Below are 26122 nucleotides of genomic sequence, written 5' to 3' on the forward strand. Positions count from 1 at the left end.
CATTTGAAGCTCTTGAAAAGTAGCGGTCAACTTGTTATGGTAAGGAAGTCTTATAAGTTTGCTCCCTCTGCTACTTCTAACATCCTCGACGGTTCTTCGGCTCCAAAACGTGGTCGCGGGCGTCCTCCTAAGGTTAAACCGACGATATCGGCTACTAATTTTGAGTCTCAGCCGGTGAATGTTTCAGCTGCTGGTGAAGTTAAGAAATCTATCGGTAGGCCTAGGAAAAATGCACCCATCGGCATCGTGATAATGTCATAAAAATAAAACAAGGTTATATAAATATTAATTATGATATTTAAAAATTATTTTTAAAATATTTTTATATTATGACATTATCATGATGTCATTAATGCCACATGTCACAATCTTATTCTTCCACATGTCTTGAATTTAATGTTGTTATAAAAAAGTACCGACTTAATTAACGGAAAAAAAATTCGAGTACCAATCCGAGACAAAAGAAACATTAAGTACCAATCTAAAAAAAAAGGATAAATACAAATACCAGTTTTATATTTAAACCATAAATGTTTCACGTATACAATTTCAAAGATGGGCAAATTTTGATACCAAATGTAAAGCACAAAAGTTTAGAAACCAATTACAAACAACCAAAGTTAGAAATTTTAAAAAGTTTGGTACCAAAAGTTAAGAAAACAAGATGATATAGGGGTTAGAAATTTTAAAAAATTTGGTGCCAAGAGGTTAAAATACTTGGGCGGTCCTTATATTATAGGGGATAGATTAAATTAGTCTCATTATTATTAAATAGATAATTTTAGTTTTGTACTATCAAAAAGAATTAAATAAGTTCAAATTGTAATAAAAGCTTGAAAATTATATCTTTTAATTGCGTTAAATTCCAAACAAAATATTTTCCTTACGAATAATAAAACCTTAAAAATATTAAATATGTTAAATAGTAAATGATATTTTTTTAAAAGTAACTGTTGAATCTATTTCAATTTGATTTTTTAATATAATATAGAGATTAAATTGATCCATTTAATAAAAGAGGAACTAATTTGATCTTATCTCTATAATAGAGTGATCTCTAAAGTACATTCACAGTAGCATCCATACAGGCTTTCCTTACATGACACATGTAAAATGTTTATTTTTCCTTTTACATGAAAGATAATGAATAAATTTCAACTCTAACTCCTCTAATTTTTTATGATTAAATCTCAGTTTTGATCCATGTATTTCATTCAAATTTATAGCCCTAAAAGGCACATGTTAAATGTTAAATGTTTCTTCTTCTTTTTTCTGAAATGACAAGATAATAGCTAAATTTCAATTTTAATCCTCTAATTTTCATGGTTAAATTTTAGTTTTGATTCCTATACTTTACTCAAATTTAAGATTTAATCTCTATACTTTAATTTTAACATAATTTGGTACTTTGAAGTTTATAATGTCATTAGCTAGCCTAATTATTTTATTCTAATTAAAAGGTTTATTTGAATTTTAAAATTACTAGCACCGTTAAAATTTTATATTAAATTCAAGTCATTACAATATCATTTGTTTTATTACATAGATATCGGTGAGTATTTTTTTCTAATTTTAAAATATCATACCAATAAATTTAACGAAAGAATTTGTACGGTGTTTGAATCTAAATTTTAAATTCAAAATAAAAGTATAAATATTAATTTTAAATATATAAAAAAACTTTGAGCATATTATAACACATTTTTATCTATAATTTAAAAAATAAATAATTAACGGTAGAAATGCAAAAAGAATTGAGAGGCGTTGATACAAAACCAACACGTAAATTATTCTGGAAAATTAAGAAAGAAAATAATAATAAAAAATCAGTCTTTTTGTCGGATACAATGTTCATCATAAATTCATGATGATAGTGAGAAAATTTTGAAAAGTAAAACCAAAAAAGAAAAGGGGGCTGTGACGTGGAAGTCGATACCAAGCTCAAACGCGCTTTCCAAGGTAATTGAAAAATCTATTAAGTGGTTTGATAAGTTATAAGGGGAGTGTTAAGTATAATAATGAGATATATTACATTTAATAGAAAAGCTCAACCTGCATAATTTTGTTTCGTGCGTAAGTTACAAGTGATTCGTGAATAGTTCATACATTTGAGCAGTATCAAATTCCAAAGCATTGGTTTTTTAGGTATGGCATGTACTTAGGCCTTTGACTTATCCTACAGATACTTCTCTTTGGTTATTTGATATAACGTTGCATGTTTGGACACTCTTTTGGTAACTTTCTTTACTCATGTTTATGACTTTATATTGAAAATTGATGGTATGCATATATGTTTTTAAGTTCTTGCAATTTATTTGTGTGGAGTGTGCCTCGCATTTTGAATGAAACAGAGTCGGCGTTGCCACGAGCAAGAGACATTCCAACGTCGTGACACATGACGTCTCGACGAGGCGACATATGATGTCATGACGTGGTGACATGTTCCCCATAAATTGGGTTTCTTCTCCCAATTAAACTCCGATTATTTTTTCGAGTCAAACTTTGATTAATTTAGGATGTTTTAGTCATATTTGACCTCCGAATTTGGCCTATAAAAGGGTCTTAGTAACTCTAGAAAGGTTGATGAAAAATACAACATTACACAATTAAGAAATAGCTTTAATAGAGCTTTAAGAGAATTTTGTGTTTTAGTTGGAGGGTTTTATATTCAAGTTCAGTGTTTTTTTTATTTATTATTTCCATCTTGTACTTTTCCCATTACTTTTTCATTAGTGAAGTCTCATTTGTCCATGATTTTTTATCCTCATCATTAAAGAGAAGTTTTTCCACATAAATATTTGTGTGTTTGACCTTCTCTACTCTTTCTAGTTCTTTGTTTATACGAGTCGGTCCCCAACAACTTGCATGATCAAATTTTGATTAAATGTATATATATATGACTATGAAATTGTATGTTATGGATTTGCTTTAACTTGTTAAATGTGCTTGTATGCTTTTGGTTTCGTGTTTATCTTATTAGAATGCATTTAGGAGCATAAGTACACGACTTTGAATGATATTTTTCTATATTTCTAGGTTTAAGTCTCAAGATTGGATGAACAAGCCTCGAGACATGTTTTTCATTTTAAACTTGTACATACATTTCTACGAACATGTCTCAAGACTTAGCGAGCAAGTCTCGGGACCTACTAGACAGTAACCAATTTTCAGCTCCAAGGGTTGCAAATATCGAGACATGAACCATAAGTCTCGAGACATCCTACCATGTTTTGGTATTTTGACCTAAGGTTCGTAACTTGGCCCTATATTTGACCATATTTGACCCTGAAACTTCATATGTGGGTCCATTTGAGTTTGAGTTTCACCTATAATGATCTATAGATATTCAATACATTGATTAGCATGCTTTAACTTTAAAACTTTATGAAATATGACTGTAGGAACGTTTGTTTGCATTGCTTTGACAATGAATGTGGTGCTTTACATTCGGTCGTCCTCCAAACTAGGTGTAGGATGTTACAATGAAATTTGGTGTGCCCTCTTGGAGATGATCCCCCTCAAGGCTCCTAATGTTGATGGCCTCCACCGCAATCCTTCCAAAACTAGTGGGATATGGTCGAGGACTTCATATGTAGAATGGTCAAGGGTGTTTTTGAAGGGGAAATAATCAAACTCAATATTAATAAAACTATATTGGTTTTAATCCCAAATATTATAGTCCCTAGGCCGATTAGCTAATTTAGACCAATAAGCCTTTATTTGATGTTGTATAAGATTCTTACTAGAACATTTATGAATAGACTCAAACACGTCATGTTGTTACTCGGCTTTTTTATAAAATTAACCCAAAAAATTTTATTAATTACGTAAATGTCACTTTTTTATTAAACACGTAAATGACCTCAAATATACAGTGAAAGTTGGTGGAGCCAAAGAGTTTGGCGCCAGCAACCGAAATAAAAAAATTAATTTTTTAGTAGAGCCATGTAGAATGGCGCCACCTGTATAAATATCAAGAAAATACTGCAATTTCTAAAGAATGGGGGGGCTTTAAAAAAATTTCCTTTTTTTCTGGTGGAGTTAAATAATTTGGCACCACCAGTTTCCAATGTCCCCTATCAGATTTCTGTCTTTTTTTTATTATTGTTTGTTTTATAATATTTTAAATATATATATTTTTTGGAGGAGTCATTCTAAATTGTGCCCCCAGTTTATTTAATTTTTTTAAAAATTTGTTTATTATTTGTTTTATAATATTTTAAAGTTATATTTTTTGGTGGAGTCATTCTAAATGGCGTCATCAGTTCATTTAAACATTTTTTAAATTATATTTAAAATTTTAAAAATAATATTTTATTTGGTGGAATCTCAAATCGAACCGCACAGGTGAGATCATCAATATCAGCAGCATTCGAACTACAAGTTAATAGCACCGAGGACTATAGCAATCCCACACAACCGGCCATGTTACTTATCCCGTGTTTTGTTGCTCGACAAAGCTCATGGTAAAATATGGCCAACACTGCTGATCCCCAGCTGTAAGTACCGGCACGATAGAAATTTTAGCTCGAATGCAGCCGATATTGATGATCTCACCATACAGTTCGATTTGAGATTCCACCAAATAAAAAATTATTTTTTAAAAATTTTAAATATAAAAAAATTTTAAAAAATGTTTAAATAAACTGATGGCGCCATTTAGAATGGCTCCACTAAAAAAATTATATATTTAAAATATTATAAAATAAATAATAAACAAAAAAAAAGTTTAAATGAACCGGTGGCACCATTTAGAATGACTCCAAAAAATATATATATATTTAAAATATTATAAAACAAATAATAATAAAAAGACAGAAATCTGGCAGGCGACATTGAAAACTGGGCTCCACCAAAAAAAGAAAAAAAATTTTAAAGCCCCCCAATTTTCAGAAATTACAGTATTCCATGATATATATATAGGTGGCGTCATTCTACATGGCTCCACCAAAAAAGTAATTTTTTTAATCCAGTTGCTGATGTGGCATGTTGGTGGTGCCAAACTCTTTGGCTCCACCAACTTTCACTGTAGATTTTAAATCATTTACACGTTTTATCAAAAAAATAGGTCATTTACGTAATTAATAAAAAAAATTTGGATTAGTTTTATAAAAAAAAATACCTTGTTACTCATAGCTCCCAATTAGGTGAGCTTTGTGTCAGTAGAAAATCACAGACAATATCATTACCACCCAAGAGGTAATTCATTTAATAAAGACTAGGTAATGCAGTATGAGATGGATTGCCATAAAAGTTACTTGAAAGAGCTTACGAATTTGACTAGGTCATTGGACAAAACATAAACCTAATTTGATTTCATAATGGTATATAATTGAGAGTTTAATTATGGTATATTTAGTGGATTGACTCCATAATTAAACAATGTTGTAACTAATAAAAGAAGAGTTTAAACTTAATTATAAATTATTTAAGCTCTAATTATATATTTTCGATTGGTTCATTCGGTAGCTCAAACATAGCCACGTATGGATTGCATTAGAATTGATACAATAAAAAATGAAAACAACAAAAGAAAAATAGAATATTTGATTACTATCAACAATAAATGCATTTTCTTGAAAGGAATAATAGATAACTTAGAATTTAATTTAATTTATTTGAATTATTATTTAATTAATTTTAATTAAATAATTGAGCTTGAATTGAAAATTAAATTAATTGGGTATTGTAGATTTACAAAACAAGAGAATTAAAATTTATTTACTTTAGATTCTATGGTAAAGTCATCATGATTTTGACGGAATTAAAGTTGAGTTGAGAAAATAATTTAATTGAAATAAATTATTTTAATTAATTGAATAAATAGTATTTTATATAAAAGATAATAATTTTACTATGGAATTTTATTTAAAAATTTATTCAAAAATTACAATAATAATAACAAAATAATTGGTTAAGGGACAAAATCCTAGTAGAAAGTGGTGGAGATTGAGAAATATTTTATATAAATCTTTTATCACTCCACTTGATTTAATTGATAAATTTGTTAGGCTTAAAAATATCAAGAGAGGGTGAATTGATATTTTAAATCTATTTACAAACTTTTCTAAATGATGAGAAAAAGGAAGAAAAGCTTGGGTATATAGTGGTTCAGCCACAATTGTCTATATCTACTACCTTAGTATACCTCAACTAAGGATTTTCTCTCAATTCACTATACTTGAATTGATATCTTTCAAGAAGAAAATATAACATTTACAATCCCTATATTTTCACAAGGCTAAGATAGAACATTCCCCCTAGTTTTTATGGCTTAACCAGAACCCTCTAATTTTTACAAGACTCAACTAACACCTTTTACAATTCATTTAAGGTTTTCCATCTCAAAAACCTTAAGTAGCTTTTTGTAATACAAAGAAATATGTGAACAATAAAGACCTCTCAAATGTGTGTCTTTACAAATGTTAAGCTTTCTCAAAGAATAGATGTGAGAATAATAATAAGTACCTAATAGATATGTGCAAGAGAAAATAAAGAAACAAAAAATTTGAAGCTTTTCTCTTAATTACTATGCCTAAATATTCCTCTCCTCTATCTTGAAGTGTTCTTGAGGTCCATTTATACCAAGGAATAAGTTTATTACCATTTATAGCCATTGGGGAAGAAAAATGACCGTCGGAAACATTAAATTCACAAGGCCATGCACACTAAGAGATCGATCCTTATTAAGTAAGTAACAAATATACATGTTAAAAGTTCACATAAAAATCAATTGATTTTTTGGTTACAATGATAAAACTGATTGTTTATCATTTATGGTGTTGTGAGTTTAAATCTTAAGAAGACAAAAACTTCCTCATAAAAGTATAACTTAATTTATATATGATAATGTATTTTAGTAATTTCATAATTGAAATGATACCCTGTCAAATAGAGGCGATCATGGGCCGGGTCGAGTCGGACCCAGAAAAAATTTTAGGCCCATTTTTTAGGCCGAGGCCCGGCCCGGCCGACCCAAAATATGGGCCTAAAAATTTGTCCAAGCCCGCCCCGAAAGAAAATTGCTAAGCCCGGCCCGGCCCATATTAAATTTTACAACACAAAAAAAGTATATATTTAATATATATATTTGATTAAAAAGTATATTTGATTAAAAATAAAAAATATATATAATTCGGGTCGGACCAAAGAGTTTTACCCAAGGCCCGGCCCGTTCTCTAAACGAGTCTCATTTTTTATCCAAACCCATATTTTGGGCCTATATTTTTACCCGAACCCTCTCATTTTTCGGGCGGGCCGTCAGGCCAGGCCGGGTAGCCCAACCCATTAGATATACCTACAATATGGGTGAATATATATATTTGTTAGAAATTTATGTAAGAAATAAATAAAACTTTAACTAAAATGGTAAAATCAAGTCAGGTTAAAATATGTCACAAGTCTTTGTATTTTTCATAAATTGGAAATGTAGTATATGTGCTTTTATTTTTAGGAATTTAGTATTTCTACTTTTCTAATTCTAAAATTCAAATATAAGAGCACGTTTGGTTCGCTGTAATGAAATAAAGGTGTAATGGAATAGATGCGTAATGTAATAGAGGTGTAATAGGTAATCCTTTTGTTTGGTTGAATGGAATGGAATAGAGGCGTAATAGTATTCTTGTGTTTAGTTGAATGGAATGATGTTATAATAGCATAAGGAAAAAAACTATAATGACTAGAATACCCTTAGCAGAATTTTTTTAGGTAGATGATTATTGTTATTGTTATTGTTATTAAATTTTAATAAGATTATTAATATAAATAATAAATGATTTAATCATATTTTAACATAATTATTATTAAATGTAATTTAATAAAATATATAATTTAATAAAATATATGAATTTACTAAAATCATAATATATAATACTATAAAATATAATTTAAAGTAATTATTATTAAATATAATTTAATAAAAATATATAATTTAATAAAATATATGAATTTACTAAAATCATAATATATAATACTATAAAATATAATTTAAAATAATTATTATTAAATATAATTTAATAAAATATATAATTTAATAAAATATATGAATTTACTAAAATCATAATATATAATACTATAAAATATAATTTAAAATAATTATTATTAAATATAATTTAACAAAAATATATAATTTAATAAAATTCTTAGTATTAAATATTCCTATATGAATTTACTAAAATCATAATATACAATACTATAAAATATAATTTAAAATAATTATTATTAAATATAATTTAATAAAATATATAATTTAATAAAATTCTTAGTATTAAATATTCTTATATGAATTTACTAAAATCATAATATATAATACTATAAAATATAATTTAAAATAATTATTATTAAATATAATTTAATAAAATATATAATTTGATAAAATTCTTTAGTATGAAATATTCTTATATGAATTTACTAAAATTATACTATATAATACTATAAAATATAATTTAAAATAATTATTATTAAATATAATTTATAATCTACTTTATTATTTTTAAACTGCAATACATATTTTAATGTGCTAAAATATCATTAGTGGAACAAATAATTTAATTATTCTACAATAAAAAATATTAGCAGTAATAAATAAATTGAGAATTATATTTTGCATAAACATAATTTTCATATATTAACAAAAGGTTAAATGAAATTCATGAAATTCTATGTCATAATCCATATGTTATACAGTTTTAGAACATCAAAAAGTTAGAAGATTGTAATGACATACCATCCCAAATATTACAAACAGAAAAAGTTATGAAAATATCATTAATAGAAATAAGAAGTTTAATGGTCAGCAAGAAATCTTCTGACCCATTCCAATCGCACATCAGAAGGTAAACTAAAGAAAATGAGCATTTGAGTTGGATGATCTGAAATTTTACTCAATGCTCGATACCGCTCATCCACTGTTAAACATTCTATTTCACATAAGGTTGAATATAAATTTGTAGCTTTTTCTTGGATGATCTGGAATTCTTCTGACTTTTGTTGAACTACCACATCAGAGGCAATACTCCTACTGATTTGTTCACCAATGGCCCGCATGTTTTTCGCCAATAAAGTGGTAGCATCATGAAATGAAGAAGAAAAATGATCAGTTGCATCAGAATGCTTTTTTTTCTTCTTTGAAGATGAGGAACCCCCTTGGTTTCTATCTGTTTGCGGCTCCGTAGCAGAAACATCCATCTCATCCAAAGAGACATCAGCTTCGCAGTCATAGAATTCGTTTCTTTCTTCATTAATATCTGCAGTATGTACATCCTGAACATTTATTTCTTCAATAACATCAGCGGTTGTTTGAGCATCTTTCCCAGTCGCTTGATCTCTTACGTATATGGCAGTAAGGTGGTTGTAGTAAGGGAAACTACGATGTCTGAATTGACCGGCTTCTTTATGACTCTATAAAAATGAGGAAATCATATTAGTTATAAGTTTGGTAAAAATAAGATAATAGAGACTTGAAATGATTCTTACATTTAAATAAGAGTCCCAAACCGCATCTTCAGCAACAACGAGCTGCCTATGCTCGTCCCAACCAAAACCGCTATTGTTTTGGTCATTAAACATGTCATACACGATTGACCAATCCCTTTTTAGTAACCTAATCCTCGATTCAATATTAGGTCTAGCCTTCAACATTGCATTAGGTAAAGCCTTTTCTAGCATTTTTTTCCAACTCGTTTAAATAACCGGCTTTAAACTCGGTATCAACATTAAATGTTCCAACATTGTGCAAGTCCACCATGCAGGAAACCAATGCTGCATCTTCTTCTGGAACCCATTTCCTTTTTGTTCCTCGAGAAGCTTGAGAAGAAACATTTGATTCTGAAACACTTGACATAATTATCTTAAGAAAAAAAACAAATTATATTAATTACTATTAATACCATGAATCAAAAGGTGAGCACTTTATAAAATTAAAATTAAGTTCAATATCATGAATCAAAAGCTCAACACTGTATAAAATTATAACACATGATGAATGAAAAGAAATTAAATTATAATTCAACAAGTTTAGTACAATAAAAAAAACAATTCAAACACCACCAAAGTTTCACAAACTAGATACATAAAATAACATAAACAAATTAACTCAAACTCATTTTGTTCCTAAACCTAACTAATTTCTAGATGCTTGCCATTCATTGAACATTTGGTTGGCTAGTTTCATCCTCCAAGTAGCCCAAGCATCCGATGGATGAATATTTACGATATTTGGTTCATCGTCATCTAGCACATTACTAGGTAATCCTTCTCCCACATCTGCTTCAATAGGATCAATACTCATATGCGTTCGAATAAAATTATGGAGCAAACAACATGCAATAATGATTCTATTGTGCACCCTTACAGGATAGAATGATGGACTCCTAAGTATTCCCCATCTAATTTTTAATAACCCAAAGCATCTTTCAATAACATTACGTGCTAAGGCATGTTTCATATTAAAAAACTCTTGCAGAGAACTTGGCTGATAACTCTGACGCCACTCGTTCAGATGATATCGTTGTCCTCTAAAAGGTGCAAGAAATCTCTCACAATTTGTGTATCCAACATCAACTAGATAATAACAACCTATAAAAAAACTTTTTTTAAAATGATTAATTCACCACAAAAAGTTTGATTTTAATGAATAATTCAAAGTCTTCTAACTATCCACTTTACCATGAGGAACTTTTAGTCTATGTCTCCTACTAATGGCATCTCGAAGAACCCGTCCATCAGCAACAGAACCTTCCCAACCAGGAAGAACATAAACAACTTGCATATCAAGTGTACAAACGCCTAGCATATTTATCAACTGTTGGAACCTTAATCTTGATGTAGGTTCCATCAAGAGCACCTAAACAATTTTATATCACATGTTATAAAACCTTGAGTTAGGATACTAAATTTAAATCTAAATCAACTAAATTATGTACAAGCTATATATAAAACTCAGTCCAATACCTTAAACCATTTCCACCTTGTGTCGAAGAATTAGTCGTAATTGGCTCGCCTTTTAAATAACACATCTTGTAAACGTATGACAGCATTTAAAACACTATGAAATGATCTGCTAACAGTTTCCCCGGACTTATTGAAGTGATGCTTGATAACTCGATTTTTAAGGTGATGGGAAATGATATGTAAAAACATTGCCACTTGCTCATCAACAAGCATGTTCCTGGACGACTTCAATCCCCCTAACGTTTGTAACATCTCACATAATTTAAAAAAGGCAAATCTATTCATCCTAACTTGTTCAATATAGGTCTCGTCACTAGCATATATAAGCCTTTTCACGTAATCCCATTGTGCATAAAAATCTAAAATATAGGACCTAATCCTTGGTCTATAAGTATGTAGGCTATGGCTGGCACCCAATGTAAGTAAGAACCAACTCGCAATTTTACAGATTTGCAACCATGTCAATGAAATACCAATTCTTTTACGCCTCACACTTTGTGCAATTAAAGGCAGACGAGCCATTACTACAAGATATTAATGTGTTCCATATTGTCAAATCGTAGTAAAATGGTCACATTTCTCCAATCATAATTTCAATAATAGTAAAATTAAATTAAATAATTTAATTGCCAAAAAACTTACAGTGATTGTGTGAAAAGAAGACGCTCAACTGTGGGTGGAGGAAGCAATCAAACAAGCCGCTTCAATAGGAAGCAATAACACACTATCAAAGAAAAATGAACAATACAAATTTAAAATCTTTACGAGGCAAAAAATAGAAATTAAAATTATCTTTGCAACTTAAAATTCATTTCTTTATATGGATATCTGTTTCATTACAGCTTGATAAAGGGAAAAAAAAAAGAAGAGGAAAAATCTTGAAATTCAATTATTTTCTTTCATTACAGCTTGATGAAAGGATATTTGTTAAATTTATAATTATAACAAGTACAAAATATTCTCGTCAATTAAAATAAAAAATTCAAACTCGTACTATTATATATATAAAAGCATATTTTAAACATCATAATTATAAAATGATATTATTTTTATATATATTCTTTTATCATGCTTTTAAATGGAACCTTTATTTATTATCTTTCTTATCCTATCAAAATCATGACATTTTTAATTATAAAATAGAATTGAGTTGAGTAGCCAACTCATATTATTAAAATTTTATATTTTAAACATTTAAAAATGAAAGATTATATATTTGTAGGAACTAAATTTTTTATTTTCATATATCAAAAGAAAATAGGAATTTATTAAAACTTAGATGGTTCCATATTTTAGGTTTTAAGCATAAATTTCTCTCAATATATATAAAATGTACGATAAATTGACGCAATTAGGGGTGATAAAAAATCTCGAATTTAATGGGTTTCAATATACTATAATTTTATAGGTATGAAGCATAAATAAAAGTTTTCAATTTAATGGGTTTCAATATACTATAATTTTATAGGTATGAAGCATAAATAAAAGTTTTACTTTAACGAAAGGAAATGAATGGACTTCTGATAGTTTTTTGTCGTTTTTCACACTTTTCCATTACTAAAGTCAGGTAAAAGTAAATTATTTTAGGAAAATTGGTTAATTTATCAATGTGGTTTTAATTTTAATTCTTTTCAATAATAAATAAAAACTCTAACTGTATTAAACTAAGGTAAAATCGAAGAAATTAATTTAAAATTAAAATCGAAATAAATATTTTAAATAAAACCGAATTCAAAATCATATATATATAAATTGATTAAGAAAAAATAAATCCAACACCCTACATTGCTATCCCATTCCTACATTGCTTCAAAAAAAGGCACCTTCCAGAGGCAGAGAATTAAGCTTGCAACCTTCAACAGGATCAAAACCAGGAGGCAGATTTCCACTTGGGATTGGCTTTATCTGCAGAATAGAAAAGTTCCATGGATTGTGATGCACAAGTCCAGTATTACAATTGAAAAAAAGAAGGTAAAATTGAAAAAAAACATGAAGCTGAAGATCTGTTGTTAATTGTGATGCACAAGTTCAGTATTACAATTTCAGGCATCATAAAATGTTTTGTAAAACCATCCAGGCACTCACACATTTGGCAGCACATGAAGCATAAGAAAGGAAACTCTATGAGAGGTTTACTTTCGGAAATAGTAAGAGCAAGCAATAACCACTAGCAGGAGGAGAGAAAACCGGTGATAGACAAACCACTAGAAATAAGGCTCAAGCTTACCACAGAAAGAGACAAATGTTCAAGAGAACTTGTAGCATGTCTTAAAGGCTATTAAACTCACCAGCATGCTTCACTCAGTAATACCATATATTAGATCATAATAGGCAAATCATGCATTACTGCCTTCAGCAATACCCCTTCACATTTCACTTCCTTAGTGGAGCCTCAAACAGATACTTTGGCCATGCCCAAGAAAATGGTACGCTAAATAGGGTTCAAGAAATGAGAAAGAACTTCTCAAATTACGACCTTCAAAGATAAAGCATGCCACTTTAAAGCATGCCACTTTCTTGGATTATATTCCTCCATCAGACTTATAATTTGAAGGTGAAAGACATAGCTAAGAAGGTGCAAAGTCATTTTTTATTTAACATCTCCATGGGCTGAAATTCAAATAGCCAATAAAAGTGAATTCTCAAATGCTAAAGACCTCCAAATCGCCATTCCTTTCCTGAGCCGATCAAGGAAATTGCCTTCCTAAATGCTAAACGAAGACTAAACTACCAAGCTATTCTGATAAAAATGATGATGAAATGAAAATCAAGAATTTATTATGTTAAATCAGCCTCTAATAACCCTCCAAACCACTAGTTGCAAATTTTTAGAAAGAAGTGGTGATGTTTATGGATCACAAAGAAAGCGTTTAAAAGTCATAATTCTTCGCAGTAGTATTGATCAGTAATTTTATGTTAAAATTTGAAAGTCTCTCCAAAACCAAACAACACTTCTGAATTCAACCAAATGAAAATCTACATTACTCCAACTCTTCATTATTCTTTAAGTATGTGTGTCCGACACCTATTTCCAACACATATACATGGAAATTATAGAAAATTGAACATACATGTGTTGGAACACACTTGAGCATAAGTAACACAGGTACAAACTCAAGTTGCTCTACTTCTTATACTGATGTGAAACAAGACCAGTCTTCTTTTTCTTGGTTGTTCTGGTAAATATTTTCCTAACACTTCAATAGTAACCTTCTATGACTGGGAAAAGGAGAAATAAGAAGAAAAATATGGAAGATCTGGGAATAAAGGGCACGAAAAAGAAGGAAAGGATCATTGGGATCAAAATAAATGAATCAACTAACTTGTGAAGTTTCCTTAAAACAAATTATGGCACAACCAATATATACACGACTAAATTTCATTTCAGTAACAAAAGAAGAGAATTCCCATATTATGATTAGTTTACCAAGCTGTTCATCAATTTGTCTTGGAAGCCTATGAATGCAAACAAGAGCCATGCATAAGCCTATGGAAGCCTATGAATGTAGCAACTGTTCTTATCGCATATGTGCATAAACTAAAAATCAAGAATTACTGCAAACGAAGTTGACGCCAATCAAGAACCGAACAACAAAGCCCACGGAATATCCAAAATCAAGCAAGAATATGTTACAACTAAAAATAGAAAGACTATTCAGAAAATCCACATAAAACACACAAAATATTATCACAGGTACATCAAAGCTATGTTGCTCAGATTCGGGTATAAATGTTTGATACCCCGAACCCATGTCTAAAAACATGTCGAACACGAAAATTTCAAGAAAAATGAAGAGTTGGAGCCATATAAGAATCGAAGACATACAGAAAGGATGAACAAAAAGAGATCCATATTTCAATAAAACCAAACAACACCATTCAATTTCCATGAAAATCAATCAATAAACCAATGCAATTGGTAAAAGCAAACACTGTTTTTTACAAGTTTCAGACAAAAAGGAATTCAAAACATACCCAGAAAGGATGGAGATCAAGGAAATCTTGAGACCTAGTCAAGAACCAAACAAGAAAGTCAAAACAAGAGACTCAATTTGCAAGGTTTGAAGTTAAAGAAACACACCCACTTACAGGCAACCTTGTCAGAATTTTGAGATCAAAAACCTTGTCAGAGCCCTAGTTCCTGCTCGAAAATGATGAGGCCTCTTCGATTTTCCTGGAGCTTAAACAATAAACAAGCAGAAAAATTGACGGGACAGAAGAAGGAAAATGTAAGGGGCGGTTCTGTTTGATGTTGGGAGGGAGAGGATGGAGGTGGCTTTCGGGTTGGGAGGGTAAAACAGGGCAAAAGAAATTGGGAGAAACAAAACGGAAGCAAATCTGAGCTTTCCTTCCGGAATAGAAAGCAGCAGATTGCACGGAATAGGGGGTAATGTAATAAACCCGTAATAGGGCATTACACCCAACCCGGAATAGGTGGGGCCCACGGAATAGAGGCATAATATCGATTACAGCGAACCAAACATCACGTAATAGTTAACATTATTAAAATTATTTTGTTAAATTTAAGTTTATTACAAATTATTTTTTAGTTATATGACTATTAAGTGAGAATTTTTTATTTCAAAATGTCACAATAACAAAATTAACAAAAAAATAACAGAGTTAACAATTAGATTTTAATTTTGAAATTTAAAAATAAAAAGACTAAATTTCTAAACATAAAAGCACAAAGACTAAATTCTAAATTTGTGAAGAATATAAAGATTTATGACATATTTTAACCAATCAAGTCATATTCAAAATTTCAAATCTCATAAACAATATTAATAGCATAGGTAAATGTACGATAGAGACTCCTGTATTAAGAGTTAAGATTGTATTTTGACTATTCTACTAAAAAAATGGGCTAGTGCTTGTATGTTAGATAAAAAAATAAATCGATCATCCTGTTGAAATTTTCATTCATTTATATGGTTAAAAATGATCCATGTAAGTCAATAAGGGATGCATAAGGCATGCCAATGGTCACATTATGATTATTCTGTGAGCCACATAAGTTTTTAACAAAAGATGAAATTATTAATAGAAAGATCAATTTATTATTTGATTTAACATATAATAATTAATTTACTCATTTTTAATAAAAAATAAAATATAATCTAATTCTTAATACAAATTCTCTACCACATTTTTACTTATAATTGAAGGAACATTCCAGTTTTCAATCCCTAATAGTCGTTTTTTTTTAGGTTGGAACAATGGAGAAATCTGTCCTTTTCAACTCCCAACAATTACATTTGTCAAACACGCGCTTCAATCTGCGCTTATTCAAATTCTCAACTCACACTTCAAATCTAACCCAATTTTCTCTCTCACCTGATCATCAAAATTCAACCTTTTAGATGATACCCAGAAAAGCAGTTGTCAAACACTCGAAGTCTTGATGTGGGTGTTTCGATTCAAAAACCCCAGAAAACTTTGAATAATTTGCAGTAATGGATACCATGTTATGTGATGAATTATTACAAGAAATATTCAAAAGGCTGCCATCAACACCATCAGCTGCTTTATCAGTGTCTTTAGTTTCAAAGCGCTGGCTTAACCTTTATAGAAGCTCAAAAACTTCACTTTCTCTCAGGTTTCTTCCTCACAATTCAATGCTTGTTTCTTTGTCTTCTCTTCTTTCTTATTATCCTTCACTTTCTTCTCTTTCTCTTGTATTATCTGATTCAATCACTAACGCCAATTCAAGCACTGCTACTGCTTTTACTGATCACCTTCTTTTCATAGTTTCTTCTTCTTGTTCTAATCTTCATCATCTCAGGTTCTTAGCTGGTCCAGTTTCTGTTTCTTCTTTATTTTCACTATCAAGATCTTGTTCCCAACTTACTTGTATCACTGTTTCTTTATCTAAACCTCTTTATCTCAGCTGGATTGTGTCATTTCCCTGTTTGAAGGATTTGTGTTTGTATATATGCCCCAATGGAGTTAATAAATTTAGGTCGCTTTTAAATGAGGAATTTGATGCAGAATTCGGTTTAGAAACCCTGTTTTTGTCTGGGATTCAAGCAGGTGATGAGGGTCTTGGTTGGCTATGGAGGAACTGTAAAAGGCTCAAGAAATTACAGCTAAAGAACTGTGCAAGTGTTGGTGATGGTGAATCATTTTCATCATTTATCTTGTGTGTTAAAGGTCTTCAAGAAGTTGACTTAAGGAAATGTAGGAGTATTGTTGATGGGGTTTTATTAAAATTGGCTGAAAATTGTGGTTCATTGAATTCTCTATTGGTTTATGATGGAGGAAGCAAAGAAGGTTTACTTGAATTCATAAACACTTGCAGGTGTAATTTGCAGAAACTTGACCTTAGATTACCATTAGACCTCAACAACACTCATCTCTTAGCTGTTGCGATGAATTTAAGACATCTCTCAACACTTAAGCTTCAAAGTTGTTGTCTTGTTACAGGTGAAGGTCTAAATACACTTGGGACTGCCTTGTATAACAGTCTTGAAGAACTAGCATTGATAAACTGTGATGTTGTTGAAAGAGAGATAGGATTGTTAGCTACCTTGGGACAAAATTTAAGGATGTTGAGGAAATTAGACTTGTCTTATAATGAGTTATTGGTTGATAAAGAGCTCACTTCAATGCTAATTTCATGTAATAATCTGACAGATTTGAAGTTAAGAGGATGTAGGAAGATAACTGGTGTGACATTGTTTTCTATGTCTAAGAACATCAAGTGTTTACAAAGTGTTGATATCATGAATTGTCCTGGGATTGAAGCTGAGGCTGTTGAGTTCCTTGTTTTGAACTGTTCACAAATGAGACAAATGGTGGTTGAGGAGAACAAGGTTTCTAACATTGCAAGAACATGGGCATTGCATAAAGTTATAGAGGTAACTTCCGGTTGATGAATTGATTGATTGAAGTACATATTCTCTCTCTCTCTCTCTCTCTCTCTCTCTCTGTATGTATATGTATGTATATAAATTTATGTATGTATGTATGGATACACACACACCAAAAATCTTGCTTGTTTGCTGTAAATATTTCATTGCTTCATGTTCTGGAATTGAGAGGAGTTGCATTGCTCTCTGAATAAACATATGCTAAACCTGTTTGTTGTTGTAATAACTGCAATCTAATAGAAGAAGGGATTGCAGATGTTAGAATTCGAACTCTAGATATAAACCGAGCTAAGTCTAGGGTTCATGCTGTAATTCATTTTCATATTCATGGTACTTAAAAAAGTTTATGAGTGAATTGAGTGTGAATGTTTACATTCTTTTGAATCTGCCATCCAGTTTACAATATATTTGTGCTCAAGGGTCAAGGTATTTGCCTATTTTTGTTCCGGCCCTTTAGTTTTCTTCATCTGTTTGTATTTGACATAGTTTTGGATATGTATATGAAGATATAACCCTCCAAGGATCTAGAAAATGTTTTTTTTAAAAAGGTTAAAATATACTCCAAGTCCATTTACTCTTTGCACATATGGAATTTAGTCCTCTACTTTTATTTTCAAGAATTTAGTCCCTATACTTTTTAGATTTTAAAATTCAAGTCTAATTGTCAACACTGTTAAATGTCTTCTGTTAAATTCATTAGTGTAGCATTTTGAAATAAAAAAATTTTGACTTTGTAATGAACTTGAATTTAGAAATCAGAAAGTAAAATGATTAAATTCCTTGAAATAAAAGTAGATGTATTAAATTTCAAATGTATGAAAAGTACAGGGACTTGGAGCATATTTTAACCAAAAAAATGATCAAAACTTTTATTCGCACATATATTCATCTGACATTTACACCAGAAATTTTTTTTTATGCACTCGAATTTATGTCTTTTACAGTAACAACAATGTTGATATCAACTGAACTAAGACTCAATCGGCAATTACACACAAGTGTAAGTGAAAAATGTTGTCTTAATAGTAGATAGAAAGCAGCCAAATAGCGTCCCTTGTTTTCTGGTTGTTCACACAGAAATTTGATTTGGGTATCTTATCTGTAATAAAAGGAGCTGCTTTTGTAATAATAAAGTAGTCACTTCCTGCTAATATTTTAAATTAGTTTGTTGAAGCGTTCTCATGTCTTATTCATGGAGGGATATAAGGTTAAATTCAGCCATTGGCATGTTTACATCAAGAAATGTATCATATTATTGATAGCTTGGAAATGTCAACACTGGAAAAGTTTGAGCATTTCTTACCAACCAACTATCATGTTCAGATTCTATGAAGCTCGTATTAACATCGTGATCCTCCAAATATGTGAAAATTTTGGGGATGGCAGAAGGAGCATACCATTATCAGTTCGACATTTACTCCCAATCAATCCAATAAGTTTCAAAGAAACAACAATGTGGTGGTTTTGTTATAAACGTAAAAATTCGATATTAAAATGTGGAAATACATTTGAATCCATTGATATTTTGAGATCATGAAATTAATTTTTCAAATTAATACAAATATTTTAGGGAAAGTGGCTCTCTTGGGAAACAATTCTTGATTAAAGAAAATCCTTTTATCTGATTAGCAATGTTTGTGTCAATGGTGCGAACAAGAAGTTGAAGATTTGAACCATGCACTCTTTGATTGTGAGTTCATTTTCCATTTCTGGTGTGGTTTCTTTCATAGGTTGGTCTAAAAATTTGAGTTGAATGTGTTATATTTTTTAATGGAACAAAGGGATTGATTATCGAATTGAATATTGTTTCAATAATTTAATGATACTTTTATTTTGATTTAAGATTATGGTACTTGGCGATAACTTTTGAAAAAATCAATAACTTAATTAAGGTGATCGAAGATCTAAAACATACGCATATTAGCATAGAGACAAGTGTCATAGTTGGTTTTTTTAGCTTGACCAACTACTCACAAAAATAGTTTATACGAAATTAATTTGCTCGGGGATAGATATCAGTTAGTATTGTAAAGTTGTAGTTCTTTTTGGACAGTTTCCTCATATAAAAATTCAAACGTGTACTCTAAAAAAAACAAATTTCAAACTCAATTTGGTCACTTTAGCAATGTTTCCAAATCAGGTGGAATAAAAAAAAAAGTGTAAAACCTATAGAAATCCTTGTATTAAGTATTAGATTGCATTTTATTTTTTTATATAAAAAATGGGTAAATTAAATCTCTACACATTAAATCAAATAATACTTTTCTGTTAGACATTTTATTCATTTCTACTATTAAAAACTAACATAATTGACAAAATAACTAAACAATTATATGTGCATGCATACTAACATATAAGGACTTATTTTTGTTTTGTTTTTTTTTAGAAAAGGACAGCATGAAGCGATTACATTAGATAAAACCATAATCAAGAGTAAATAGACATGTTGTGATCTCTTCCCAACAAGTTCATGATAGAAGTTGATGGGGATTTAAATAAATGTATCAAAAAGCTACCTGTATCAGCACATTTAGTCATGTGATCAGCAACACCGTTAAGAGTTCTCAAGATATGTCAGATACGAATCTCCCATTTCCGACGCAAAACTTGATGTAACAGTCGCAATTCCACTAAACTACTACTAGCTCCTCCACCAAGTAAAAGTAATTCAACCAACAAAGCATTATCACACTCAAATTCAACTTTTCAAAACCCTTTATCTCAAGTTAAGAATAATCCTTCCAACATCACTCTTGTTTTAACTTATTAACTCGTTACCGAAACTCATCGCATAGCCCCATAACCAATTGGCATTTGAATCTCTAAGAACACCCCCAATAGAAGCCCTTCGTTCCAAATTCGACATACCCCAATGTAAGGACTAGTAAAAAGGATAAATATTTTAATAGAAAAACTGATTTACTCTTTGATCTATCGCCCTAAAATTAATAAAAGAAATAAAATGAAGTTGTTAGGACAATACCATATATTACCCGTCTCTTCCCTTCCCAATCTAATTTTCCATCTAGCTTTGATGTTTAGGAGAAACCCCAGCCAAAATTAAAAACAAACGTCGGTAGTTGTCACCTATTTCTTGTTTGTGGTATGGAATGAATCATGCTCAAAAAGAAAATGACGACGTTGGATTGGCTTGGCCCCACCGTTGGCGGTGGTGGGCCGGTGCCAAATGGACGGCATGGCCACCCAAGATTAACCATGCACCTATTCCGATAGAAAACATTAATCGTAATAATATATATGTGAGCTGACATGGCTCCACCTGTACATCTTTAGGCTGCCCACCATCCTCTTTCCCTAAAATTATATAGAGTTTACACCTCTCCACATAATATTTCCTTCTTTTTAATTTAACTGCATGCTCAACTTTTTCTCAAGAGTCCAAGTTAGAGTATTGTTTTAGGAACCAAAACCCTTTCTTCTTTGCGTATAATAAACAAACATTCAATTCTATTTTATTATTTTAAATATATTTTATATTTATTGGTATAAAATGTGAGATTAAAGAGAAAAACGATTCATCTTGTATGTTAAAAGTCGCTAATGATTATCAAAAGTATTTGATAGTTTTAAAAGAGATTTAACAGAAAGTTACTATGTTATTTCTTAACATCTCTTAGTATCGGAGAAGAGTTACATATATAGAAAATTTAATATGGATATCCTTAAGCAAATATCCTACCACGTAAGGTTAGCACTAAGATCATAGAGTGCCTTACTAGGATGTGAGTTACTTACTATAAAGACTTCGTAGTAGAGTTATGAATGCGATACATAAATAAGGGTGTAGACAATAACCTTGACCCTTAAAAATGTTAAATATACATTTTAATCCTTTAAAAATTTGCAAAATTACAAGCTAATATGTGGATGAAAATCGTATTTCTCCTCTCTAGTTTTAGCGAAGTGGTTACAAAATAAGAATAATTGGCAATGACATGGAAATGAAGGCAATAAAGAACCGTCCATTATCTATAATTATCAATATTCATTCTCTTGATTGACCGACTATGACCAAATGAAAGGGACAATCGAAGTAGGGGTGGGGCCTCTATTTTTATTCAATTTTTACACTGTCTCTTTTATGCCCAACCAACCTCATGCTTTGCTCATCTTTCTTAATGGAACTGCAAAACTACTATTTGATAAATAATTCAATCTTTAATTTTTAAATTTAGTATTTTTTTCAATTTGATCCTCGAACTTTCTTTGAGTCCAAAATAGTTCTTAAATTTAATAACATTTTCGATGGTACGATGCTTTAATATCGTATCATATCATCACCTAAAAATTATATTTTTTATATAAAAATTGAGAGTCAAAATTTAGAAAAGTAAATTAGATCAAAATTTGTAATTTGCTAAAATTTTGAAATTTCTTGCACAATCAAAATTGTGTACATGTTGGTCCTTCTTAAACTATTGGTGAATGGTCTTATCACCTTTCCAATAAATTTTTAATCTAAATTAGAAAGGTTGAATTCGGTAAAAAAATTCAGTTATTATTTTTAAAAATTTTAAAAAGTGATAACTTTTTTAAAAATAATTTATATATTTTAATTTACTACATAAATCAATTGAAATGAGATGAATCCACTTTCTTTAAATAAATAAATAAATAAGCGGAGTGTTTGAAAAAGTGTGTAATCACAAATATAAAATATAAAATATAAATAAATTAAAAATTCAAATAAAATGGATTCATGAAATGGACAATGAATGTATAAGATAGTAGTTCAAAAGGCAAAAGACAAGTTGGTGGAATCTTTGTATATCCACGTCGAGGGCGGCGGACCAAGACAATTTATTTTTGTTTGGTCGGTCGATTTAACACTTTATAGAAAATGAAATTTGATTATTTCGGACCTTAATTACGCCTTGCTAAATGAAAGTCTAAACAGATCAATTCAATTATTTTCTTTATTTGAATTCAACTCAATTATTTGAAATCCTAAAAATTTTTGTTTTTATTTTTGAAAGTAGTTTGCGTCTTCTTTTTCGTTTTATCCAGCGCCAATGTCAATGTTCAGATTGATTTTTGTCCTCTTTTTTTTCTTCATTCCTTTCATATGTCTCTCTCTTATCAGTTTGTAAATCTATTTTGTAGGTATTCTTCCAGTTTTCACAAGTAGTGATGGACAGCTAACGGTGCCTATCGTCGCTAAAACTCCATCGTCCACTGGTACTTTTCTCTTAAAAAAGTGGGTAGCTCTTCGTCGATTTGGACGTGTGTTGTCTTAAGTTTTATATGTTTTCTTTTGTTTGTTTTCTATTATTTAATAAGTCTTTACTTTTAGAAGTTTTTGTCTGCTCTTATAACATATTTTTTAGTTTTGTTCATGCATGTAGTCTTGCTTTTGCAAGTGATTTTAGGTATGATTTTGTTGTCATTCTCTCTAGTTTTTTGGATACTCGGTTCCTTTTCTGTTTTTTGCTCGTCGCTTTGGACCATCCGGGATTGATTTCTTTATAAGTGCTTGCAATCACTCCATGTGCTTGAGTTGTGACAAAGTCAATTATCAACATGTCATAATGTTTTATTATGTTGATGGAACTTGTTATTCACCACTTTCAACAGGTGTTTATTGATTTTATCTGCAAATTATATAATATTTCGTACAACCAACTATTGGATTTTTATTTATATTTCGAGATTTAAATTATTTTTTAGTTACAAATTCAACGCATTCAATGTTAAAAATATTAAACATGAATATCATAAATGCATTTAATATATTAAATTAATTTATTACATTATTTCTATTTCTAACTAATATGTGTCGTACCTAAAATTACAAATTTCAAAGAAAAGAATTACCAAAACAATATTAATTGAGGCATGGAATTAACCAAGTTGTCGCTTCACTGTTTTTTCACACCCAACTCAATTCCATTTACGTATTTAATTGATAAACTCAACCTTCTAACTTATCCTCAATTTTTTAAAATTTAAAATTTAGTTCTAAATGAAAATTCATTTATTTAAATCATTCGCTTAATAAAAAATTATTCCACGCTTAATTATTAAATTTGAGTTTAGATTTAAATTCAGACTAAAATTATAAAATATTCACTTTTTTTTTATTTCCTTTCATATAAGTGTAGCATCACGATTCTTAATATTTATTTTTTGATATAATGTCTAAAAAAGAACTACCCATAACCCATTTTCAACTCTTTAATGCACTCGAACCCTTGTCCTCTTGTACTAACAAGAATAATGATGCCAACTGAGTTAAGACTCAATCAACAAAAATATTCTATTTAAAGCTCTACATATATGTATAATTTGTATTTTATACATGAGTCATATATAAATCAGTATATTGAATTAGTAAAAGTACTATGAAGAACCTTTATACTAAGAGTTAGACTGTATTTTACCCTTCTACTAAAAAATGAGTAAATTAGTTCATATATGTTAGATTAAAGAACAAATCAACCTTCTATTAAAAATTCTATCAATTTCTACTATTAAAATTGATTTTGTAGGTCAGATAAAGTACACATGGCACATCACGTACCATTATCTAGTTATTCCGCTAGCTACACTAATTTTTAACAATACAAATATATGAATTTTAACAAAAATAACCGATTTGCTCATTAATTTAACGTACAAAGATTAATTTACTTATTTTTCTAATAAAAAGATAAAATATAATTTAACTATTAATATAGAGACTTCTATAATGTCTTTACCGTATTTTTATATTATCTGAAACCGATAGTCAAAAATGTAAAAGCATCCATAATTTTTCTCATAAAAATTATTATTATTGGAAGTTAAGAGTTAGTGAGACAGATTATTGGGGCACCAAATGATGCGACCTCACTAGACTGCTATTTTATATAAGACAATTATATTTAAAATAATTAGAAAATTCTCCTATTAGATACGTAAATTTACCTTTGAAAATTATCATCAATTATTTTCAAAGAATTAATCATGAAGTTTTACAACCACTTTTGATCTTGAATTTTCTTTAATTCTCTAATTCAATGCCCATTTTACAATCAAAGTAACCATTGAAATTGATATCTTTCATTGTTTCAAGTAGGTAAATTAGGAAGAACCTTAATATCAATATTAATGCTTCATGTAGAGGCAATAAATTTTAGATTTTTTAGTAGTAGGAAGTTGCAATCTCAGAGTCACAGATATTGAGATTCAATTTCATAAATTTTAAATTTGTAATATGAGTTCGAATTTATTATTATCATATATAGAGAAAGTGAGATGATTTGAACTTGTGCATAATGAGTTTTTTTATAAAATAAAATCGTAAAACTTCTCAAATCAAAATCGACAATACTATCAAAGTTGGGAGCTATCTCTATCGAGCATGATTTATATATTTGATATTTGAGATTGACAAGTTTAATCTTTAACCTTAAAATTAATGGACCATGTGCTCTTAATATCATATATGATATGACCACAATGTAAATAATTAAAAGCATGATGTAAAGAAATGTGAATATGTCAAGTGTACCTGATTGTTTATTTTATCCAATGTGATACTCAGATTTAATAAAAGTTATACATTTTGGTAATTGAAAGTAACAGTGTTAATTTTTCAGTGTTTAACTTGAGTTCTAGAGTTGATTTGTTAAAATTCATAATTAACGATAATATTAACAATTAACATTTATCAAATCAAGCCTAAAACCCGAATCAAGTCATATCAATCGAACTATATTTGACAAATTAAATGTAAAATTAAACAAATTCACAAATGACACTAGATTTATTTTATTAATGAATTATAAAAAAATTCAAACTGGTAAAATTATATTTTATAGAATCTAACTCTAAACTTGAACTAAACACTAAAGAGTTAACTTTAAGTATTAAAATATATAATTTTGTCAAATGCAAGTACTACATTAGACCAAAAAAATAGCGCAGGCACCACATCAAAAAGTATCAAATTAAATCAAATATAAATATTTTAAACACGATTATAATATAATAAAATACACGAAAATGATATGAATATACGAATTATGAGTTATAACTTTTGGTCAAATTTTGAAAGACTAAAAGAGGAATTTCTTTTTGGTCATGGAGTTAAAGTGAAGCTTAAGATCACAAATTTAAGGTTAATTGTGAAGAAAAAGGTGTTGGAACCCCCCAACAAGACAGCTCTAATAACATAAGCCTACAAAAAAGGAACTGTTAAAAGGGTTTTGTCTGAAACTGAAAACATCTCAACAAATTTTCAAATTATTAAATCAGAATTTGATCTTAAACCAAAAGAGAATATATTTTTACATTAT

At 29.5% G+C, this 26122-nt stretch overlaps 2 protein-coding genes across 11 annotated transcripts; one reads left to right on the top strand and one right to left on the bottom strand.

The window, feature by feature from the left end:
• Nucleotides 1-8637: 8637 nt before the first annotated feature.
• On the bottom strand, nt 8638-15343 carry LOC105769073 (uncharacterized protein At2g29880-like). 10 transcript variants are annotated; one of them, XM_052633769.1, is made up of 7 exons: nt 15047-15343; nt 14926-14959; nt 12774-12855; nt 11593-11674; nt 10666-10843; nt 9475-9847; nt 8638-9399 (listed from the first exon to the last, which is right to left on the bottom strand). In XM_052633769.1, the coding sequence occupies exons 6-7, from the start codon at nt 9664-9666 to the stop codon at nt 8785-8787; spliced, it is 807 nt and encodes a 268-aa protein (XP_052489729.1). In that variant the 5' UTR covers nt 9667-9847; nt 10666-10843; nt 11593-11674; nt 12774-12855; nt 14926-14959; nt 15047-15343; the 3' UTR covers nt 8638-8784. The 10 variants fall into 10 exon arrangements, 9 of the variants coding, with proteins under 9 accessions (XP_052489729.1, XP_052489728.1, XP_052489727.1 ...); XM_052633768.1 differs by having other exon boundaries at nt 15032-15343; XM_052633767.1 differs by having other exon boundaries at nt 9475-9825; nt 15040-15339.
• An 896-nt stretch (nt 15344-16239) lies between these two features.
• Nucleotides 16240-18177, top strand: LOC105769067 (F-box/LRR-repeat protein 3-like). The gene has a single exon (XM_052633108.1). The coding sequence runs from the start codon at nt 16407-16409 to the stop codon at nt 17823-17825; it is 1419 nt and encodes a 472-aa protein (XP_052489068.1). The 5' UTR covers nt 16240-16406; the 3' UTR covers nt 17826-18177.
• The last annotated feature ends 7945 nt before the right edge of the window (nt 18178-26122 follow it).

The sequence above is a fragment of the Gossypium raimondii genome, chromosome 7, assembly GCF_025698545.1.
Source record: "Gossypium raimondii isolate GPD5lz chromosome 7, ASM2569854v1, whole genome shotgun sequence".
Classification (NCBI taxonomy): Eukaryota; Viridiplantae; Streptophyta; class Magnoliopsida; order Malvales; family Malvaceae; genus Gossypium; species Gossypium raimondii.

Coding starts and splice junctions, on each gene's coding strand:
- LOC105769067 (XM_052633108.1), top strand. CDS start 16,407: ATGGATACCATGTTATGTGATGAATTATTACAAGAAATATTCAAAAGG.
- LOC105769073 (XM_052633769.1), bottom strand. CDS start 9,666: ATGCTAGAAAAGGCTTTACCTAATGCAATGTTGAAGGCTAGACCTAAT. Junction 9,400..9,474: donor TTTGGGACTCTTATTTAAAT/GTAAGAATCATT, acceptor TCATTTTTATAG/AGTCATAAAGAAGCCGGTCA.